This window comes from Cyanistes caeruleus, chromosome 10 (assembly GCF_971803275.1).
Source record: "Cyanistes caeruleus chromosome 10, bCyaCae1.hap1.1, whole genome shotgun sequence".
Lineage (NCBI taxonomy): Eukaryota > Metazoa > Chordata > Aves > Passeriformes > Paridae > Cyanistes > Cyanistes caeruleus.
The window spans coordinates 5,706,033-5,725,266 of record NC_141710.1 but is presented as its reverse complement, the minus strand read 5'-3'; the positions used below and the strand labels follow the sequence as shown (position 1 = coordinate 5,725,266).

General features: G+C 41.0%; 1 protein-coding gene across 13 annotated transcripts in view; it reads left to right on the top strand.

Annotated features, from left to right (window-relative positions):
- Nucleotides 1–19,234, top strand: part of ARMC8 (armadillo repeat containing 8) — a 59,739-nt gene that overhangs the window by 28,703 nt on the left and 11,802 nt on the right. For 8 of the 13 annotated variants that reach the window (XM_086844413.1, XM_086844418.1, XM_086844419.1 and 5 more), the window contains 9 exons: nt 2,331–2,423; nt 7,092–7,172; nt 8,474–8,549; nt 8,635–8,725; nt 12,078–12,138; nt 14,882–15,082; nt 16,970–17,065; nt 18,434–18,516; nt 18,798–18,879. In XM_086844413.1, the coding sequence (XP_086700539.1) occupies nt 2,331–2,423; nt 7,092–7,172; nt 8,474–8,549; nt 8,635–8,725; nt 12,078–12,138; nt 14,882–15,082; nt 16,970–17,065; nt 18,434–18,516; nt 18,798–18,879 (864 nt within the window). Of the gene's footprint in view, nt 1–2,330; nt 2,424–5,854; nt 5,915–7,091; nt 7,173–8,473; nt 8,550–8,634; nt 8,726–12,077; nt 12,139–14,881; nt 15,083–16,969; nt 17,066–18,433; nt 18,517–18,797; nt 18,880–19,234 lie in introns of all 13 variants that reach the window. The other 5 variants (XM_086844414.1, XM_086844411.1, XM_086844415.1 and 2 more) reach the window with 1 other exon arrangement.

Here is a 19,234-nt window from a genome sequence, read left to right as displayed (position 1 = left end):
TTCCTTCCCTGGTGTTAGATACAGAGGGAGAGATGCTGCACATTCATTTGTGTTGATTAAAAGAGTTTAACTTAATAATTATTTTATTCAAATATGTGCTGCTTTAATAGTTGTAGTTTGAATCCTTTGAAATAATTTGGTTTTCATAATCAGGGATTTCCCTGCAGGAGATTTCAGGTCTTGCATCTTATAATTTGAAACTCCTTTTTTAAAACATTCCTGCCTGTGAATCCTGGGGTGTCTTTCTTCTTTTCTCCCTTTCTTTCTGTCTTCTTGATGGTTGTGTCTCAGGGGAGCTTTGTAACTGAGCAGTCTCTTAGCAATGAATGCCATGTTGTGTTGAGCACTGATGGGGCTTGATGTCTTCAGCTGCTGAAGATTTTCAGAAAAGTACAAGAATCTGTTTTAATGGGTCAAATGTGTTAAAACACAGAGGAATCCTGGATATTTTATTAATTGGTTTTGCTTTAACTCAGGAAAGTTGGGAATAGGCAGCTCAGAGAGGGTGTGGAGTCTCCCTCACTGGAGGTACTCCAGTCTGACACAATCCTGTGCTCTGGCATGGCCCTGCTGGAGCAGGGAGGTGGGACCAGATGACTGCTGACACACAATCCATTCTGGGATTGAATGTCCACTATTGCACTGCAAGCAAACCAGTCCATTGCTGGCCTTTGGGTTCTGAAGTTTGGCTTTGGGCTGTGTGTAAAGGCAGATCAGATGGAGCTGTTGCCCAAACCCTGAGAATGTTGCTTAAAATACGTAGTCCTTTGATCTTCCTATGCACATAAGCTTGAAACGACCATGGATATATGGCTGGTGTACCTGGGAGAAAGTCTTCATAAATAACTTTCTCTCTGTAGGATGCTGAGATGCCAAATGAGGCTGTTGCATGTTGATCCTTTCCATTTGGTGAGAAACAAGCAGTAGAAATAAGTTTGATTTATGCTCAGTGTGTTTTGGCTCTTTTGTCCTATTGTTTTCTGTAGAGAATGAGGGCTGGATTGTCAGCAGAAAATCTTTTTAAAATAAGTATGATAATTGTGTATATACATAAATAAAAATTATTAAAAAAATAAATACTGCAAAGCTTTGTATAATCTCAAATATTTGTGCAAATAGGGGAGACTGGTACGTGTTTATTTTGACAATATTAAGAAGTGTGGTGGGAAATTTCCCAGGTAATTGGGAAATAAAACTTCTCATAACCAGTGTGTCTGTCTGAAGATAGTGTCACTGAACAGTCAGGCTGGTGCTGCTTTCAGTGCTGTCATGGGAGCTGAAGTGCAAGAAGGTTTTGCTCTAATTTCAGTTCACCTCTCTCTAAATCAGAGGGTCATAATTCATCGTTGTGCAGATAAAACAGAGGCTGACTTAGGTTTTTTGGGCTAATATAGGACATGTGCTTTGGAGAGGAAAGGAAGGCTCATTCAATACTTCTCTTTGCACAGCTTCCTTTATCTCATGGAAGTAATTTAGTTTATCACTTTCCAAACTAAAATACTCATTGTTTCTTTTAATATCGCCATAGTTCCTGCCACTAAAACGTGCTGGTAAAAGTAACTGAAAGCTTTATAACATTATCGTTTTGTCACTCACCACAGAGATAAATAACTGGATGTGTTTGCAGAAGAGAACTTGCCACAGAATCATGAAAAAGTTTGGGTTGCAAGGACTTTAGAGATCATCTCATTTCAGTCCCCTGCCTTGGCATAGAGAACCTTCCACTGGAGTATGAGGGTTTTCTTTTGCTTTTGTATTTGGTGTTCTCTGTCACTAGTGTCACACACACTGACAGTGTCTACAGTGTGTGTTTGACTGCAAGGCAAAGGACATGATAACTCCCCATGAATCAGTTTCAGGGGACTGTGCCCTGTCCAGGATGGCACCGTGTTCCCTCCCTTCTCCCATCGACTCAGAACTGGGAGAAGAGCTAAGTCAGCCACACTGGTAAGATAACACTAAAGCAACTCCTGGACTAATCCTGTCAGTGCCATGTTTGATTTTGATATGTTTTCCCCACCCATTCTTTTATTGATTTTGTCCCAAATATTCTGGAGGCAAATTGCAGTTTTATTCTTGTTATTCCTATTTATTCAGATTGTACTGACATTTTATTTCTTTTCCGTGGGGATTTGGCTCAGAACTGTCATTTGTGACTTCAACTTTTAATGAACTATGCTATTAATGGTCTTGCTCTGTATCCATAAAAGTTTTGGTGGAAGGGAGAACTCTTGAATGCAGAATCAGGAGTGCTCCTTTAAGTTACAAACTGCAAAGAAACTCTGCTGAAATCCAGTGTAAACATTCTCTTTTTTCTCACTTTTTTGCAGGATGCTACAGTTATCTCCCACCTCATGGCACTGCTCAGTAGGTCTCGATACACACAAGAGTACATATGTCAGATCTTCTCCCACTGCTGCAAAGTAAGAAAGACAATTCATGTTCTCTGTGCAACTTGTGTTTCTGATGTGTAAGAGCTGTGTGTGTGCTACCTTTCATGGCAGGAATTTTGGGCCAGTAATGACTGAACTGGTACCACTCTGCATTTGCTGCAGATTTGTTGGGGTCAGTATATGCTGCTCTGCAGTACAAAAAAATATGCAAATATGGGGGTTTTATAGGCTTTGGCTGCTAAACAAAACCAGCAGTCTGGGCAGGTATCAGTCTTCATTTTTAGCACTTTAAATCTTGGAAGACTTCTGGTTTTCCTCTGAAAGTCTCAGGATAGTGTGAGCATCTCTTTGCAGAGGTTGTGCAGCTGCTTTCACTGTTTTAAACACAGAGACTGTTCTCTCAGAGGTGCTGTTGGTTGAGAGGAAAAGAAATGCTATTCTCAGCTGAGCTCTATCAATTACAGGTTCATCCAGATACATGTTCATTCCTGCTATGTAATGCAATTCTGTTGATATGAGAAAACTGATTTAAAACCAGCAGCAACTCCACCCCAAACATAGTTTTGTCTTCCCCTCCCCCTCTCCAGGTTTCTACACATTACTGTCTTTTATTGTTGCAGTTTTTTGGGAGTTACTGTAACAGTGAGTTATACAATAACTGTATCAACATAATTGGGGGGAGGGGATAGGAAATGAGCTTTTTACAGCGTCTTTCCCTTTTAGTAACAGTTTAAAACTAAAGGATCACTGTGTATTAACAAATGAGAAAGTTCCTAAGTTTATGAATTTGTAAGTATTTACCTTGAAAAATATCTTTCTGCCTTATCACTTATAATGAGTCCTCTGGAACTGTGTATTATTCCTTTGTTAATTATCTATGTTCTCCTGCCTTGACTGTTATTTATGTACACACATCCCATTGCACTTCTTCTGCTAAGTGAAGCTGAGGACTGAAACTGTCCATTTAGTGGGATATAAAGATAGAACTCAGCTGCTAATATTTAGGGAAATGTTTACAAAAAACATGAAGACAAAATCATACAGTGGACCATGAAAGTTCTCTTATATACCTAATAGTGGAAAAAAATTTGGTGTTTTAGGAAGAAAAATGCACCAGTGAGGCACCTCCTGTTTAAGTGGCCCTTGAAAGTCTCCTTAACAAGCTGAGGAGCTCAGACAGGTGAAAAATCAGGCCATGTTGGCCTACAAGAAAAATAACCCAGGACTAACTATAGGGTGGTAGAAGAGTTGGTTTGCACAAGCAGGGGTTGGCTCTGGTTATGTAAACCGTGTTAGCTGGGACAGAGGAAAACAGTTATCATCATCTTATCCCAAAGGAGTTATTTCCTTGCAGCTCCAGCAGTTCCTGGTGGCTTGCATGTCTGAAATGTTATTTACAGTGCAAATGTCCAGTCATTTCACAAGTGAGGATGGTCTTCTGAGCTCACCATTCTGTTTTTGAGTGCCTCTTCCACCCCCCAAATCTCTTACATTTTACAGTGAATGTCTGGAAAAAATCAGGTTTTTGGAAAGAAGTTGTTGACTTTGTAAACAGGGAGAAATTAGGCTGCAAAAGAAAGATGGTGATGGGAATGAGTGTTAGGAAATGATTGTATTTGCAGAATAAACAGCTGCATAACAAAGAAAAATATTTGAGGTTGAGTAAAAAAATCATCACAAATATTAAATTGATCAAGAATTCATTCTCTTGCCTAGGCAAATCCAGCTGTTCAGCAAAAATCTGAAATGTCCCCTACTATTTTGTTTAGTTTTGAGGTTTCAGGTTTATAATGCCAATTATTGTATTTTCAAACAGAACAAAATACATATAGTACAGTGAAGACAAATTTGGAGGGGATTTTCTCACTTCAGTGAATAGACAAAGTACATTCTTATAATTAAAAAAAAAAGAAAAAAAGAAAAAAACATATATGTACTGAAAGTTTCAATAGTCACTGCATTTTAAATGAAGACTCCATCTTCCTCCAAAAGGCCTGAGTGAGAGAACCTTGCTTACTTTTTTCCCTGGAGCAATAAGTTACTATAAATAAACCTTTGTATTTAGGTAAGGCTTAGCATATCTTCTAAGAGGCATCGCTGCTTTTATTTCTCTTTTTCCTCATCTCAGTAGATGTATTAATCGAATTAATAGTGACTTAGCTCCTACCTTCCTTGTTCTGCACTTTTCTCAGTTCACATCTAGTGTAGCCATTTCTTCCTCTGCCTTTCCAGCATCTTCTGTTGGCTTCTCAGGTTTCTGCCTTGCCCTCTCCCATTTCCCTGGAAAAGCTCAGACCGGTTCTCTAGAGCTAGGAATCCATCATTTGGTTCCTAGCATATTGCTGCTGGTTTGTGCTTTTGCTGCTTTCTTTTGCTGCTTCTCCCTGCATGTTTAGACTTAAAATTAATGGCAGGGAAGCATTGCCCCTGGAGAAGAGCCATCCTGAGCAAGGGAAAGTGTTGATTTACAGGGGAGCAGATGCAGTTCTTAATATACAGAGCCAGGATTCTGTCAACATAGAAGCAAATAAGTAAACTGAAATCAGGCTGATGTACCTGGGATGTGAAAATGCAAGTCAAAATATACTTTTAAAAGAGTCTCTCTATCTCAGTTCATTTGTTTTCAGAGCAAGTGGTGTGAAGGTAGCAAGCAGGTAGAATTTTAGAATGGTCAAACTAGAGAGGTAAGGTATATGTTTGGAAACACATGGTTGTATGAATAATTAAAAAACTAAAACTTTTGGAACTTAGGCTTGAAAGTGGTGACATTTCTGCATAAGTAATAATTTCACTGCCATTTGAAAATTAAAATCATGTGTCTGAGAAGCATCCAGGATAAACCTGTAATGAAGGCAGCTTCCTCCAGGCCTTCTTCTCTTGGGTGACCTTGGGCTGCTGCTGGATCCCTGCCCCAAGGGACAAAGGCTCTTAGGTACTTGCACATTGTGCTACCCTCATGTTTCCTTGAAAATTGGTATTTTATGATGGAAAATTGTGCAAGAAGTGATGTCCATTCCTCAAATACCTCAGTTATTCATATTTGGAGAACAAGATCACCGTCAGAGGAGTGGAACTCTGCCATTGTACCCAAGATAGAACAAAACCAGGCAGCCTTGCTGTTAAACTGGGACCTGAACTGCTTGGAAATGCTTATCATCATATTCTCAAGTTTTCACCTTTATATTTGCAGCTGTCCCTCTTTATGGATTAGTGCTTACCTGGTTGTGCTGATTGGTGTGTGCAAACACAGCATGTACAGACTAAATATTTTCAGTTGTGCAACTCGGATACACCCAGGTGTCACCTCTGTACAGGCATCTGTCCTGCTTGCACAGATTCTGCCACCTGCATCCCATGGAGGAATCACTAATATTTGGGAATTTACTAAATCTAGGGCAATATGATTTCTTTTACTTTAAACTCACTCATTTTTTTCACGTATTTCAATATCTGTTCTTCAGCTCCAACACTGGCATAGCTGCGGCTTTAACTCATTGCCTCAGCCACTTCTGTGTGCCAATGTAAGTGGTTTTCCTCCTTCAACCATGCTGTTTTAATTGCATTTTTTAGTAGAAAGCTCTTGGTGGCAGTAGCAGCTGAAGCATCTCTTAAAGCACCAGATAGGTTACATCTGAAAGTAATTTTATGCCTTTTTCTTAGAGAAAAGAGGTCCTCTAAAAATGTTCTTTTGACTGCAAGAGGAACCTGATTTCAGCTGTATCAAAGATTTGAAGATAATGTGTCACTGATGCCTACCCAGGGTGTAAGAGCTGGGTTTGAACAAGAGATTAAGGTGTGAAGCATCTTTCTTCACTTACAGATTAGCCAAGGAAATGCATGGGGGGATGATAAATGCTGTGGCGTCCTATAAGCTGAATTTAAATATGCATAGTCTGTGCTTAATGCAGAGATGACCTGAGCTATGAACCTACTTTTAAAGAGAGGTTTTCCAAGTCACAGATCAGCTTTGGCAAGAGACTGCTGAGGGTTGCAGGTATTGAGATTTCATGGTGTTTTTTCAACCTTATCAAGCCTTGTCTTGCTACAGAAGTTCTGAGACCTTTCTCCTGCAAAATTTAGTATTTGTGTTTAATTCCAAAGGCTGTTTCAGCAAAAAACTGACATATCAGCCATTGCCAACTTAGATCTTGAAGTCAATAAATAGGTGATGGCTGGCTGGATTTATGGCCAAATATGCTTGAAACTAAAATAATAAATAATGAAAGATTAGAGAAAATGTGAATCTCCTCTCAAAGCACTGTTACTCTGTCTGGAACCAGTTTTAGAAGAAATCCCTTCCCTTATGCATTTAGAATTGTTGAAAATGCTTAATATTAATAGTGAGGAAGACATTAATGACTGGTGATCTTTTATGTGATTTGTAGACAAAATCAGGAACTTTCAGTTGTTTCCAGTAGGAAGAGAAGAAACAGAAGTTCTCTGTCCGTGTTTCTTCATTTGTGAGAACTAATGTCATTGCCTATTGAAGAAGAGAATGGAAATGATTACCAGAAAAGGACAAATGCTATAAAAATATGAGTTGAAGTTGTTTATATAAAAAATAAAATAAAATTGTTATGCCAGCTGATTACAAAGTAAATGTTAGGAAATGTATCTTAAATATTTAACAATGAATTGTAGATAGTGGAAATGTCTTACATGTTGTTTTAAAAAGCCTGTGTTATGTTTCCTTTGAAGGGTCCAGATCACCAGACAATCTTATTTAACCATGGAGCTGTTCAGAACATCGCACATCTGTTGGTCTCCACCTCCTACAAAGTAAGACATTACAACTACTCTGTGTTTAACACATGTTTATGAAAGGAGTTCAAATGGAGATTGTAAAAACGTCTGTGCCTGTGAGCCAAAGCTATAAACAGGTATGATGTATATTTGTAGAATAACAGTTGTTTTTGCTTGTCATATTTTGTCAAAACCGGAGCTATTGTACTGTGAAGTTAAAGCAGCAGTCATGAAAACAGGGCTGCCTACATTGCTCCAAAGAGGAACAGGCACTTGGCAATCCAAATGGTCTCATTTGTTGAAGAATAAATGAGATTAAGAAGTTAAGCTGAAGAGAAGCAAATGTGGTCTGTCCTAAAAAGGAAGTCATACCTTTAAAAATAGATGATTGTGGAATGTGTGGAGGTCACCAGCTGCCTGTGTGTTGTGCTCCCTGAATCCCTGAGTCTCAGCTGCCTTGTTATGTTTTGGAAGTCCATCCTGGACCATCTGAAAGCACCATCTCAGAGGACAAGCATCACACCCTACCTGTTACTTGGTGGCCAGGACAGTCAGCTCCTCCTCAGTTCTTCCACTTGCGAAGACAAGAGCACAGTTTAAATATGTGCAGGTGTAGAAGGGCAAGTCAAAGACTAATATCTGACCTAATCTAGGTTCTGTGATCTGGGAAGGTGATAATGGTTGATCTTCCCTGTGTCAAACAAGAAGTCACAAAGATTTCAGAAACTAAGCAGCCATGAAACATGGATTAAATCAAAACTTTGGTCTGAAGAAGGAGGAGCCAAGATGAAGAAATTTGTCCATCCTTTTCATCCAGGTGGTACCTGAGGCTGTGTAATGGCAGTAAAACTTATGGTGTATATTTGTTTTAAGATTAGTTTGGAATCACTTCAGTTGGATGGCTCTCTTTAGACATTTTATTAAGCCCACCTTTAAAGGCTTCTGAAATAGAAATCTCAAGGGTACATATTTCTGATTCTGTAATGTACTTATAAGTCCTGAAAAGTAAAAGTGCTATTGTTACATGCTTCTGTTCCTCCGTTGTTTTTTACACATTTGTGAGGTATTACAAATAAGACCAGCATTTCTTGTTTAGTTCCCAAGTTTTAACCTTGCTGGTTTTCTTCACAGAGGTTACAGCATCCCCTACAGAAAGATAGTCCCAACAGGGAGATGACAAAGGTTGGGGTGTGAGTTAGATGTTTCCACCTGCTTTTTATTCTCCATCTCCATATCTTGATTATACGGCATTGTTTTCTACAAGCCAATCCAGCAGTATAGCCCAGTTTTACTTTGAAGCCAGTGTTAATATTTCGTATTATTATGTTTTTACACAGGTCCGAATGCAGGCATTGAAATGCTTCTCAGTCCTAGCCTTTGAAAACCCCCAGGTATCCATGACTCTGGTCAATGGTGAGTGCAATGCTGCTGCTGCTGGTTTGACACTCACTTTTTGCCTGGCTGAATGAGAATGACTTGGAGCTCTCTCTCTTTGCAGTGTCTGTTGATGGAGAATTGTTACCACAGATTTTTGTGAAGATGTTACAAAGGGACAAGCCCATTGAAATGCAGCTCACATCAGCCAAATGGTAATTGTCTTCAGGAACTGGGGAAATAGCAGGGAGTTTAATCCTTACTGTTAACTGCTCCCTTCTTCCTCGTTCCAAAGTAATATGTGATGTAAAATCTTAGGAGTAATTAGAGATACTGTTTGCATTATCTAAATTCTTGAACAAGTGGCTCTCACCCTATTTTGTAATGTAACTTTCACTTTTTGCTGTACATAAACAGGGAAAAATATCACTGGGCAGCAGTTTTGTGAGGAATGTGTGTTCAGCCACATGGGTTTTCACATGTGTCTTGGATTTTAAAAGTTTTGCTTTGGACAGGCAGAGCACAGTCCTGAACTATCATCCTTGGTGGCTGTGCTGTGTTGGAGACTGTGCACCAAGATGATGGGAGAGCAGAATTAGTCCCTCTACCCAACTGTTTTAAATAAAATAGATTATTCTTCAGGCTTCATGTGCTCATACAGCAGAATTAATGTTGTTAATTAATTTTGTACTTCAGCTTTCCCTGCTGGTGTGGGCACATTTGTGTGTTCATATTCATAATGACTTCCTACCCAGTGACAAGATGTGACCCAGTTCCATAATAGCAGCACCCTGGTTATGCTCATGTCATAAGCTGGGATTGCCACCCTTTAGGACCATATTTCTTTTCTTGTATTGATAGCAGTGAAATAAATCACTCCAGGGGGTTAAAGAGCTAAAATCACCCATTGCTATAAACTACTAAAATTAAGTTTAACTCAGGAGTTTGGTCACTGATGAGTTGTTTGATTATTCTTTTAGTTTTTGATGGCTTTTGTTGACAAGGATCAGTGAGTTCTCTGAGTTCACCAAACAATTTCACAGCTACTTGTGTCAGTACAAGTCTCTTGATTCTGGATGAGGAACAGGTAGGGTAGGTAGGATCTGTGACTCTCTGCTCATGCTGCCAGATTGTGATGCCCTAACTCATTCATGAAAGCAGTTTCAGTGATGTGCATGTGTATGAGGGGGGTTCTTGGGTAATCCCACTCCATGTAGCAGGTATGTCATGGGACCTCCCAGCCTCCCTTCCGACCAAAATTGGCCCAAGCAGTCTGGTTTTACTGGTTTTGTTAGGCAATTCTTAGTGAAGAAGGCAAATTAAATTAATTGCACTGTAGCAGTTAGTTCTGGTTGACTTATGTGTTTTTTTGAGAGGTCAGAAGGTACATAGAGAATTACAAACTTAAAAGTAACTTTTTTTTTACTAATGTCGAGATTTAAAGCAGTTGACAAGTCATAAAGACAGACTGGAGTTAAGGATTGTTTTGAGATAGACATTCCCAGTTCTACTGGTGTTCTTTGCTGATTGAAGGAACCAGGTACACAACCCAGGTTTTGCTGTTGTTTTGCAGTACTTTGGCTCAGCTGGACCTTTGAAAGCATGAAAGTAAGTGATGTGGTAAAAAGCAGCAAAAGAAAATTGCAGGAAAATGGCAGACAAACCAGTCTCTTGAATTTCAGATTTGGCTTCTAATTAGTCCACAAGGCATTCATCCTTCTTAGGGCTCTCAGTTTTAGAGCAGTCCTGAAGTTGGCAAATCCCTGCTGGTTTTCCTTCTGTAGGTCCATCCTCTACCAAATTGCCTCCAGGACAGACTCTCTCTTCCTTTTTCCTAGAAAGAGTAGTAGGTGAAATTGGCACAGATCATCTTTTTTTCTGCTTGTAAATTAGATTTTACTCCTACCTTGCTATCTTCAGTCAGTTAATCTGCAGTTCCTCTGATTTATCATTAGATTCCTTGGAATACAGATCTAGAAGGTTTTTTTCCTTTTGAACCTTCTTTAAAATTTCTATTTGAATCCTGACTGGCATACAAGACTACTTTAAGAAGTTCCCTTTCTTTTCCCTCAACAATTGAAGTAGACTTGGTCTACCTCTTGACTGAAATAGAGCAAAGATCCTTCCCTTGAGCAGCAGTGTTGGGACAGAGGGAAGAGCAGGATGCCCCATGGGAGAGTGCTCTGCAGCTACAAGTGGAGCAGTAACCTTTCCTGCTCAAATCACCAGAATTGCTTCCACCTAAGCCAATCGTATGTTACCTGAAGTCAAAAATTACTTTCTTTCATCACTGAAATAGAGCTACTTTGCCTGGCAAATAGGGTCTCACCAGACTAAATGGCAGCTGCAGGATGGGTGCTTTCCTCCTGATTGTGCAGGTGTGAAAATGAGTTTCCTGCTGTTAGCTGCAAGGCTTGGGCAATCAAAGTTTAGTATGTAAAAGCTGGTACAAGTTCAGATCTCTGTGCTAACATTCAACTCTTATCTCTTTCTGAGAAGTAATATATTAAGAGGGTTCTGATTGTGGAATTTATAGCGGTGGCTGTATTTAGAATGATGATCAATGAGGGAACTCTGGGCCCTTGGAAGGAGCTCAGGGGTGTGATGAAACACATATGAGCATATTGCTGCTTCTTAGCTGAGCAGTTCTGATTGACCCTATGTTCAACTTCCCGCCCAGCTGAGAGTCCAAACATGTCAGTTTTAAGTTACTTTTACTGAAATACAGTTACATTTTTTAATCTCCACTGTGACATGATAAAAGCCAGTTCCAGTGGTTAGTTCAGAAGCTAAAACAAGGTATACTGGTGCACAGCAGTTCCCCTCCAGCTCCATTCCACTGCCTTGTAGCAGAGCAGGTAAAAACAAAATCACTTCAAAGTAGAACACTTTTTTTTGTGGGTGAACTATTTTGCATTTCTGGTAGTTTGGAGCGCTTTACAAGAACATTAACAAAGAACTCGGAAATTGTCTGATGCTGTGTGCGGGTGAGACCTTGGTTGTCATATCCACTGTGAGCTGTTGTCTAATAAGGAGCAAATGCTGGCTTGGTGCAGTGTCAGAGCCTTGGCTGGGTTCATCATTAGTGAGGGTGTGCTGGTTTCTGCAGAGTGTAAAGCCCTGCCCATGGACAGGCAGCACAACAATTCCACCTCTCCTGGGCTGGGGCAGGGCCTGGGTGTCTGTGCCTGGGCTGTCAGGCTGTGTTCCTGTGCTGGTTCTCTCCTGATGGCTGCACACCCCAGGGACAGGTACTTGCAGGAAGATCTGAGTGTATTGCACCCTTACATTAGTGCAGGTTGTTCCTTTTGTGCTGGGGGCTCAGTCAGGGTGGTGGTGTGACCCTTTGTGGCCAGGGCTGTGTGTATTGATTAGTGCTCCAGCAAGGGCTCCTGCATTGCAAACCTGCCTGAAAGTGAACCTGTAGGAGTTTGTGTGTCCAAGCCTAGTAAGCTGTGATGTATTTAAATCAAACACAGGATGATGTTTCATTAGGACAGGTGTTCTGCAGCAGCTGAAGTGCATCAAAGCTGTGGTAGGTGACTGTGTCTTGTTGTGTTGTTGCAGCCTTACTTCCATGTGCAGAGCTGGAGCAATACGGACGGATGATCCCTGCATCGTTCTGAAGGTGAGCTGTGTCCTGCTTCAACCACCTTGTAAATGTAGAGTAATTCTTTTTGAGCTAGCCATGACAGCTGCTTAAACAGTTCTCTGTTCAAAAGGTTTTCTCCTGTAGGTCTATCCTGGTTTTATTTCTTCATGTAAAAGGTAGCACAAAATCTGTTTTACCAAAGATTGCAAAGCACCAAGTTCTTCTGACTTGAAATTAAAAAAATAGTTCCCTGATTTCCCTTTGTTTCCAAGTAATGATAGATAAAAAAAATCTACATGCTGTCTGAGACAAAGGCCCACCCCTCCTGTCTTTTTGTGCAAGAAAATGTAATGTACAGTTCATTCCAGTGTGCATATTGGCATCTGTTCTGCACGGGCACCTGGTACTATGCAGCTGAGGAAGCCAAGCTGCATCCTTCTCCCTCATCCTCTTCCTTAGCTTTGTTCCAAATTGACACTTCAATTCTCTGCTCTCCTTTCTCCTTACAACACCTGCAAACAGGGGACAGCAATTCCATTCTCCCAACCTGTCTCTCCTGCAAACCTCTTTCTTCTTTGGAAACTTCTTTCCTTCTTAAATCCCCCGTTTTGTGCTGCACCCTGGTCAGGATATGTGTGTTGCAGAACTGCTCTGCCCTGGGACAGGGAGCAGGGCCTGCTGGCAGTGGTAGGTCATTGTTAAGAGCTGGACACTGCCCTGTGGAGCTACATGTGCTGGGCCATGTGGGCCCTGTGGAAAACCACCATCATTTCAAACCTTTGTAAAGGGATTTGCTTGGGCCAGCTCACAGCAACAGCAGCAAGCTGCTTCAGCACAAATCCATGTTTGAGGCTCTGGAATTAAATGTGTTGTAGTATTTGGGAGTAGACGAAAGTGTGAGGGGAGAAGGAAGGCACAGAACCTTTGTCTTGCTCAAACCATCCCAGTGATTCCTGCTCCAGGAGCTCATACTTGCAGGATAACACAGTGTCCCTGTGGTTAATCCAGCCACAAATCCTTTGACCTCTGCTGAACTAAGTGATGGTCCCTTCAGCATTCAGGAATTATTGACCCTTTGCTATCAAACTTCTTGCATTTGTGGGCCAGTCAGGGATGTGTGTTTCCAAAATGGTTTTAATTTATTTTCAATGCTCAGTTTGAGTAGTGGATTGGCCTGCAACATGGGGAAAAAATAAAATCCCTTGAGAAGGGCAGAGGAGGCTGATAAATAATGTATTTGATGGGAAGGGAAATGATTTCTCTGGAGTCCTAATAATGGAACTGTCCAGATAACCCAGATACATCCCATCCCTAGCATGGAAATTAGATATTCCTTTCATCTTTACAGTCCATTTCCAGACATTTATCTCCTGGCCAGGTGTGCATTGTGGCTTTCCATCTTACACCCCTACACAACCCCTTACTCCTGTGCATTAATTGCACTGTACTGATCTGTAGGTCCAATGGAACAGTTAAAATGTGTCTGTCAGAATTCTTGCTTCTGTTTAATTTTAAACATATGGAATTGCTTAGTGTTGAAAAACATGAGATCTGTGTTTCTTGGGTGCATGCGGCCAGTGACTTAACAATGCCCAGCCCTTAAATTCCAAGAAATAACTCATTTCAGGCCATTTGACCTTGGAAAGAATTAAGAGGTACATTGTCTTTGTGATTTAGATATGGAATTCCACTTCTTTTCTTTCTCACTCCACATGAATATAATTTTTTGAGAGCCTATGTACAATCTTCCCTGCTTGCTCAAGGCCAGATATGCAGAAGGGAGTGCTTTGGCTCACTGGATTATCTGCAAGATTCACAACTTGAGTGATAATCTTTGAGGTGGCATCTAGGTTTCCAAAATATGTAGGCACATCCTACTTCCTGTGCAATGGAGATAAGATGTTTATCTATTTAATCATTTGAGCAATCAATGGGTATATGTAATTTCAGGTCTCCAAAACATAACTCTGAGCAACATTTACTAGAGTTATTCTGTTAAACTTGGTGATGTTGCACAAGCACAAACCTTGGTGTTATTCCTTGTCCACTTTCATATTTGGGAAGGCTTGAGGGAGCAGAGTCCCAACCCTTGGTGAATTGTCCTTTCCAGAGTTAAGTACTTTTCACTGAGCTTCAAGTAATGAAAGACTTGGGTGGTTCTGATGTTTCAGTAGAGAAAGTATAACAAAACTGTTGTGGTGCGGGTGTAACCAAGGTAGGAGAGATGTCAGGGAAGGCAGAATGGACCTGGATTCCAGGTTAGCTTCTTTTCTGGTTGATCAAATATGCTGCTGAGGAGTATTCCTCCCTTGCCCTCTGCTGCAGGCAGCCAGTGTGTGAGAAAGGAACCCTGAGATTATTTCTGACTGAATTGTCCTTAGTTAATCCTGGATCACAGAAGGGCAGGAGGGGTCAAGTACTTCTTGAGGGCAGCTTAGGTACTTTTGGTTCTGGTACGTAGTAAGAACAAGCCTGTGCAAATACAGCTTTTGAGGGTTTTTTTGGGGTTTTGTTTTGAGTTTTTGTCAAACTTTGTCCATGGTCACTTCTAAAAATTGCATCATTTTGTCTGTGTGAGAAATTGTTTGAAAATAGCCAGTTGTACACTTAGCAATGCCTGAACAATTCCTCTGTGTGTGCAGTCTTTGTACCCATTGAAATGTGTGCTTGTGAAAGCTCTTATCTAAAGAACAATGCTGTAGGACAGTTGTTTCATTTCTCTGGAGTTTCTTTATCAATGTAGCTACACTAGAAAGTCCCTTTTTTTTAATCTCTGCAGACTCTGCCATGCTTGGTTCGAATGTGCAGTAAGGACAGACTGCTGGAGGAGCGGGTGGAGGGGGCAGAGACTCTGGCCTACCTGATTGAGACGGACGTGGAGCTGCAGAGGATGGCCAGCATCACCGACCACCTCATCGTCATGCTCGCAGACTACTTCAAGTACCCCAGCTCCGTCAGTGCCATCACTGACATCAAGAGGGTGTGTTCCCTGACCTGGCTCTGAACCTGGGGAAATGGGCAAAACTAAAAATGAATGAGTTCATGATGGGTTTTTAATTTTGTTTAAATCTGATGACTGAGATCCTCAATTGAAAGTCCAGCAGGACTTGATTCTTGATGTTTGTACTCTCCAAATATCAGTCACTGCTTTTTGGAGACTTCATTAACCGCACCGAAGTGTGTGTATCTGGTCTTGCCATCCTTTAAGTTTAAACATCTTTCCTTCAGGAACCAGTATGTTTCAGCTTCATAAGAGATAATAGTCCTTGTGAAGAGAGATTTGTTTCCAATTCTTAGGTCAGGTTTATGGAAAATCTGAAGTTCAGAGATGGTTCTGTTCTGTTGAAGCACAAAAACATGTGGATGTTGTGCACTGTTTTGTATTATGAGTTATCTGCACTTGCAAGACATTAGATAAACAGACCAGATGCACCTTGGAGTCTTACTGAGTCTAGTTATTAGAAAGTACCCAAAAAATACCTTACAGAACTTTGTTTTTTTTGTGAAACTGGCCCAAGACACAGGTTCATTTCTCTATTATAGAATGGGGATAATTCTACATAGAGAGCCTCTTGAATTCTCTGTAAAAATGCAAATAAAATATTAAAAAATTAGTTACCATATAAAAAACTGAGCAAAAAGTAGTCTAGCAGCTTATTGAAGAGTAATGGACTTGGTCTGTAGCATCAAAACTATGATTAGGTTCCAAAAGAGAGTGGGGCAATTTCTAAATATTATGACAGTGCTCTGAGTGTGCAGTAAGTCTGTAGAAGCAGCCAGCTGGGAATCCAGGGTGCTGGCTTTGGACAGAGTGCTTGGAATTGTACCCCATAAGGTAAAACTACATGAGGAGTGAGCAAGAAATCTGCCAAATAGAGAATTTGTCTGCTTAAAATATTTATAACAATTATATAATACTTCTGCTCCAATATAGCTGCACTGGAGAGAATTACTCATAGAGCTTAATTTTTGACATTTATTTTATATCAGCACTTTGCTATCTTGGACTGTCATTTTCCTGGCATTTTGTGTAGACTTTGAAGATTGCATTGTTTTGTAGAACAGTTTGGTACAGAGTTTTGAGGGCAGTGAGAGTCACAGAATTATTCTCAGTGAAGAGAACATGAGGAGATCTGGGGGCCCAAATTTGTGTTCCAAGCATGGTCAACCTCAAACACTGATATTTTATGATGCCTTTAGTTCTCCCATTAATTATCATAAAATCACAGAATGTCCTGAGCTGGAAGGGACCCACAAGGATCATCCAGTCCAGCTCCTGGCCCTGCACAGACACCCCAACAGTCCCAGCCTGGGCATCCCTGAGGGCATTGTCCAAATGCTCCTGGAACTGTGGCAGCCTCAGGACTGTGCCCATTCCCTGGGTGCCTGGGCAGTGCCTGAGCACCCTCGGGGGGAAAAACCTTTCCCTGATAATCAACTTCACCCTCCTTAAGATGGCCTGAGATTTAGAGACCAACTTTGGCTCCCGCTTTTGCTTCAGTTCTCTCGATAAAATTTCCCTTGATTCTCTCCCAAATTTTTCACTCCTGGTTAGTTCCTATAAGTTCCTGTTGGGAGATAAAAATAGCTTTTACCTGAATATGATCTTGATAGAGGCCTAACCTAACCTTGTTTTGGCCTCAAGTTGAAGACAAAGTTGTCTTCTCTGTAACTCAGCAGAGGAATGAACCGTATTCTTAGCTCTGGTTATTGAATTTAGCTGGTAAATGTGGACATGAGCAGCACTTAGTGCGTCTGGCTGCCCCTGGAGCAGAGAGAGAGTGGGTAAGCACCAGTAAAACAAATCAGAATATCACACTGCAGCTGCTTTGGTGGCTGAGCCCGGTGCCTGTGCTGTATTCCCTAGCTGGACCATGACCTGAAGCACGCCCATGAGCTGCGCCAGGCCGCCTTCAAGCTCTATGCGTCCCTGGGGGCTAACGACGAGGACATCCGCAAAAAGGTGAGCCTGGGGAGGCTGCTGGGCCAGTGCTCAGCCAAAGGGGCAGCTGGAAGGCATCAATTCCCAGCCTCCCAGCTGTTTTCCCCATTATGATGTAAATAGCTTGAAATGAGACCTCTTTCCTCCATTAATATAAACTTTCATATTGCATAGAATTGGAACAAAAATTAATGTCTTGCTATCAGAGCATAACGAAAGTTTAGTTATGTAAGCATCTTCACTTTGATGAACTACACTTGCACAAGGAGTTGTCTTTCAATGTTTTTGGTACTTGGCTACTCATAAGGAATATCGTGGCATATGAGAAATTTCTGAAACTTGTGTTCTGAGAGAGATAATACGCCTCTGTTCTCGTTTATCCTATTATATAACTGTTAAAAAAAAATAAACCCTGGAAAGTCTGCTCATATTGGGAAACAAAGTCAGAATTTGTTTCCTGATTCTCAAGTGACCAAGGGGCCTTGCACTGTCATAACAAAGCAGTTGGTGATTCAAACATTACAGCAAAGAGATTGGTTGCTTGGAGCACTCACATAGTTAAAAATTAATGTGTGGAAAGTGGAGGGAACTTAATAAATGAATGATTAAAAGGAGCATTTGTTTTTAAATTAATCATGGATTTTCAGTGTCATGTAGCAAGTTTAGAAGACAGGAATGTTTTCTGAGTAAATTTGCTGGTTAAAGGGGAAAAGCAGAAGGAAAGGGGCAGAAAAATACAGGGTGCAAAGATAACATCAGGAGGATTTATCAGTGGGGAACCACTCAGGGTCTCCAAAATTCAACCTCATAAACTCCTCTTTTGTTGCTTTAGTTAATAGTGAGGATCCTTCTTTTACACAGCTTTTAATAAGCAGTGGGTGTGTACATGCCAAAGTAGATTTATTATGCAAAATCCATCATTCATCCAGGTATTAACTTCCTTTTATACAGGTCTTAAGTGTTTGTGCTGGCCTTGTCTAAATATGGCAGATGAGCCACTGGATATTTTCTATCCACGCAGCTCTACAAGCTGTCTCTGATCTGTAGTTTGTATATGTTGTGTGCACTCACACATGCTCACTTTCATTTTAATATGACATTTAAGGGTAATCCATGTATATGTGTGTGTATAGATAGAAGATTCGTATATATAAAAATCACCTTCTTGTTCCTTGATGATCAAAAGCCACAGTGGAACAGAGAATGCAGATTTTTTAATTTCCGAATTGTCTGTAGATATACAAAGCTTTGCACTTAATCTGGCAAGAGAGTTTGGTGTGCTGGTTTTAGCTGCAGTTTTTATATGTAACAGTCAAAATACTGTAGCCAAAAACCCAGCAAGCCATGAATGCTGTTGAGTTGTGCACTGACCTGAGTTCTTTGGCCCAGATCATTGAGACTGAGAACATGATGGACCGTATCGTTAACGGCCTGTCTGAGTCCAGCATCAAGGTGCGCTTGGCTGCAGTCAGGTGAGCCTGTCCTCATCCATGCAGAACCTCTGTCACAGTCTGTGCTACACCTAGGACAGCTCCTGCTGACTGTCTGAGAGCTGCTCTGAGCTCAGTTCTGCTGTTGGGAACCCTCCTGGGGGAGAGGGGCAGTTACCCTGGGCTGATGTGGGGTTTTCTCTTGGCCATTCCCAGTCTTCTCCTTGCCTGCCTCCCAGCTCAGTAATCCTTGTGGAGCAGCAGGGTGTGTTCAGCAGTGTCCATGCGGCTGTCTCACAGGAAAAATTTCTCTTCCATTTCAGATGTTTGCACAGTTTGTCCCGTTCTGTCCAGCAGCTCAGGACAAGTTTTCAGGATCATGCTGTATGGAAGCCTTTAATGAAGGTAAGTGAGGAGCAGTCAGGTCTCAGTGCCTGGAGTGTTTTGGTCCATTCAAGGAGCACAGGGTGTCTGTTCAGTTGGCATGCCTTGCTGTAGAATCATGATAAAAATTACCTAGAAATCAAAATCCCATGGCCTTCTCTTAAGAGAGTTTTAAGTCAACAAAAGCCAACATCAGCAAACGTGTGATTCATGCTTGGTTTTTAGTTGGCCTTTTGTTTCCTTTTTTTCATGGTTGTTTTTGGGAGGGTTTTTGTCATCAGTGAGTGAAGCTAAATTATTCTCAGTGTTCATACAGGACACTACAAGCACCAGATGTCCCTTAATTTCAGACTCAGACTAGATGGCACAGTTCATA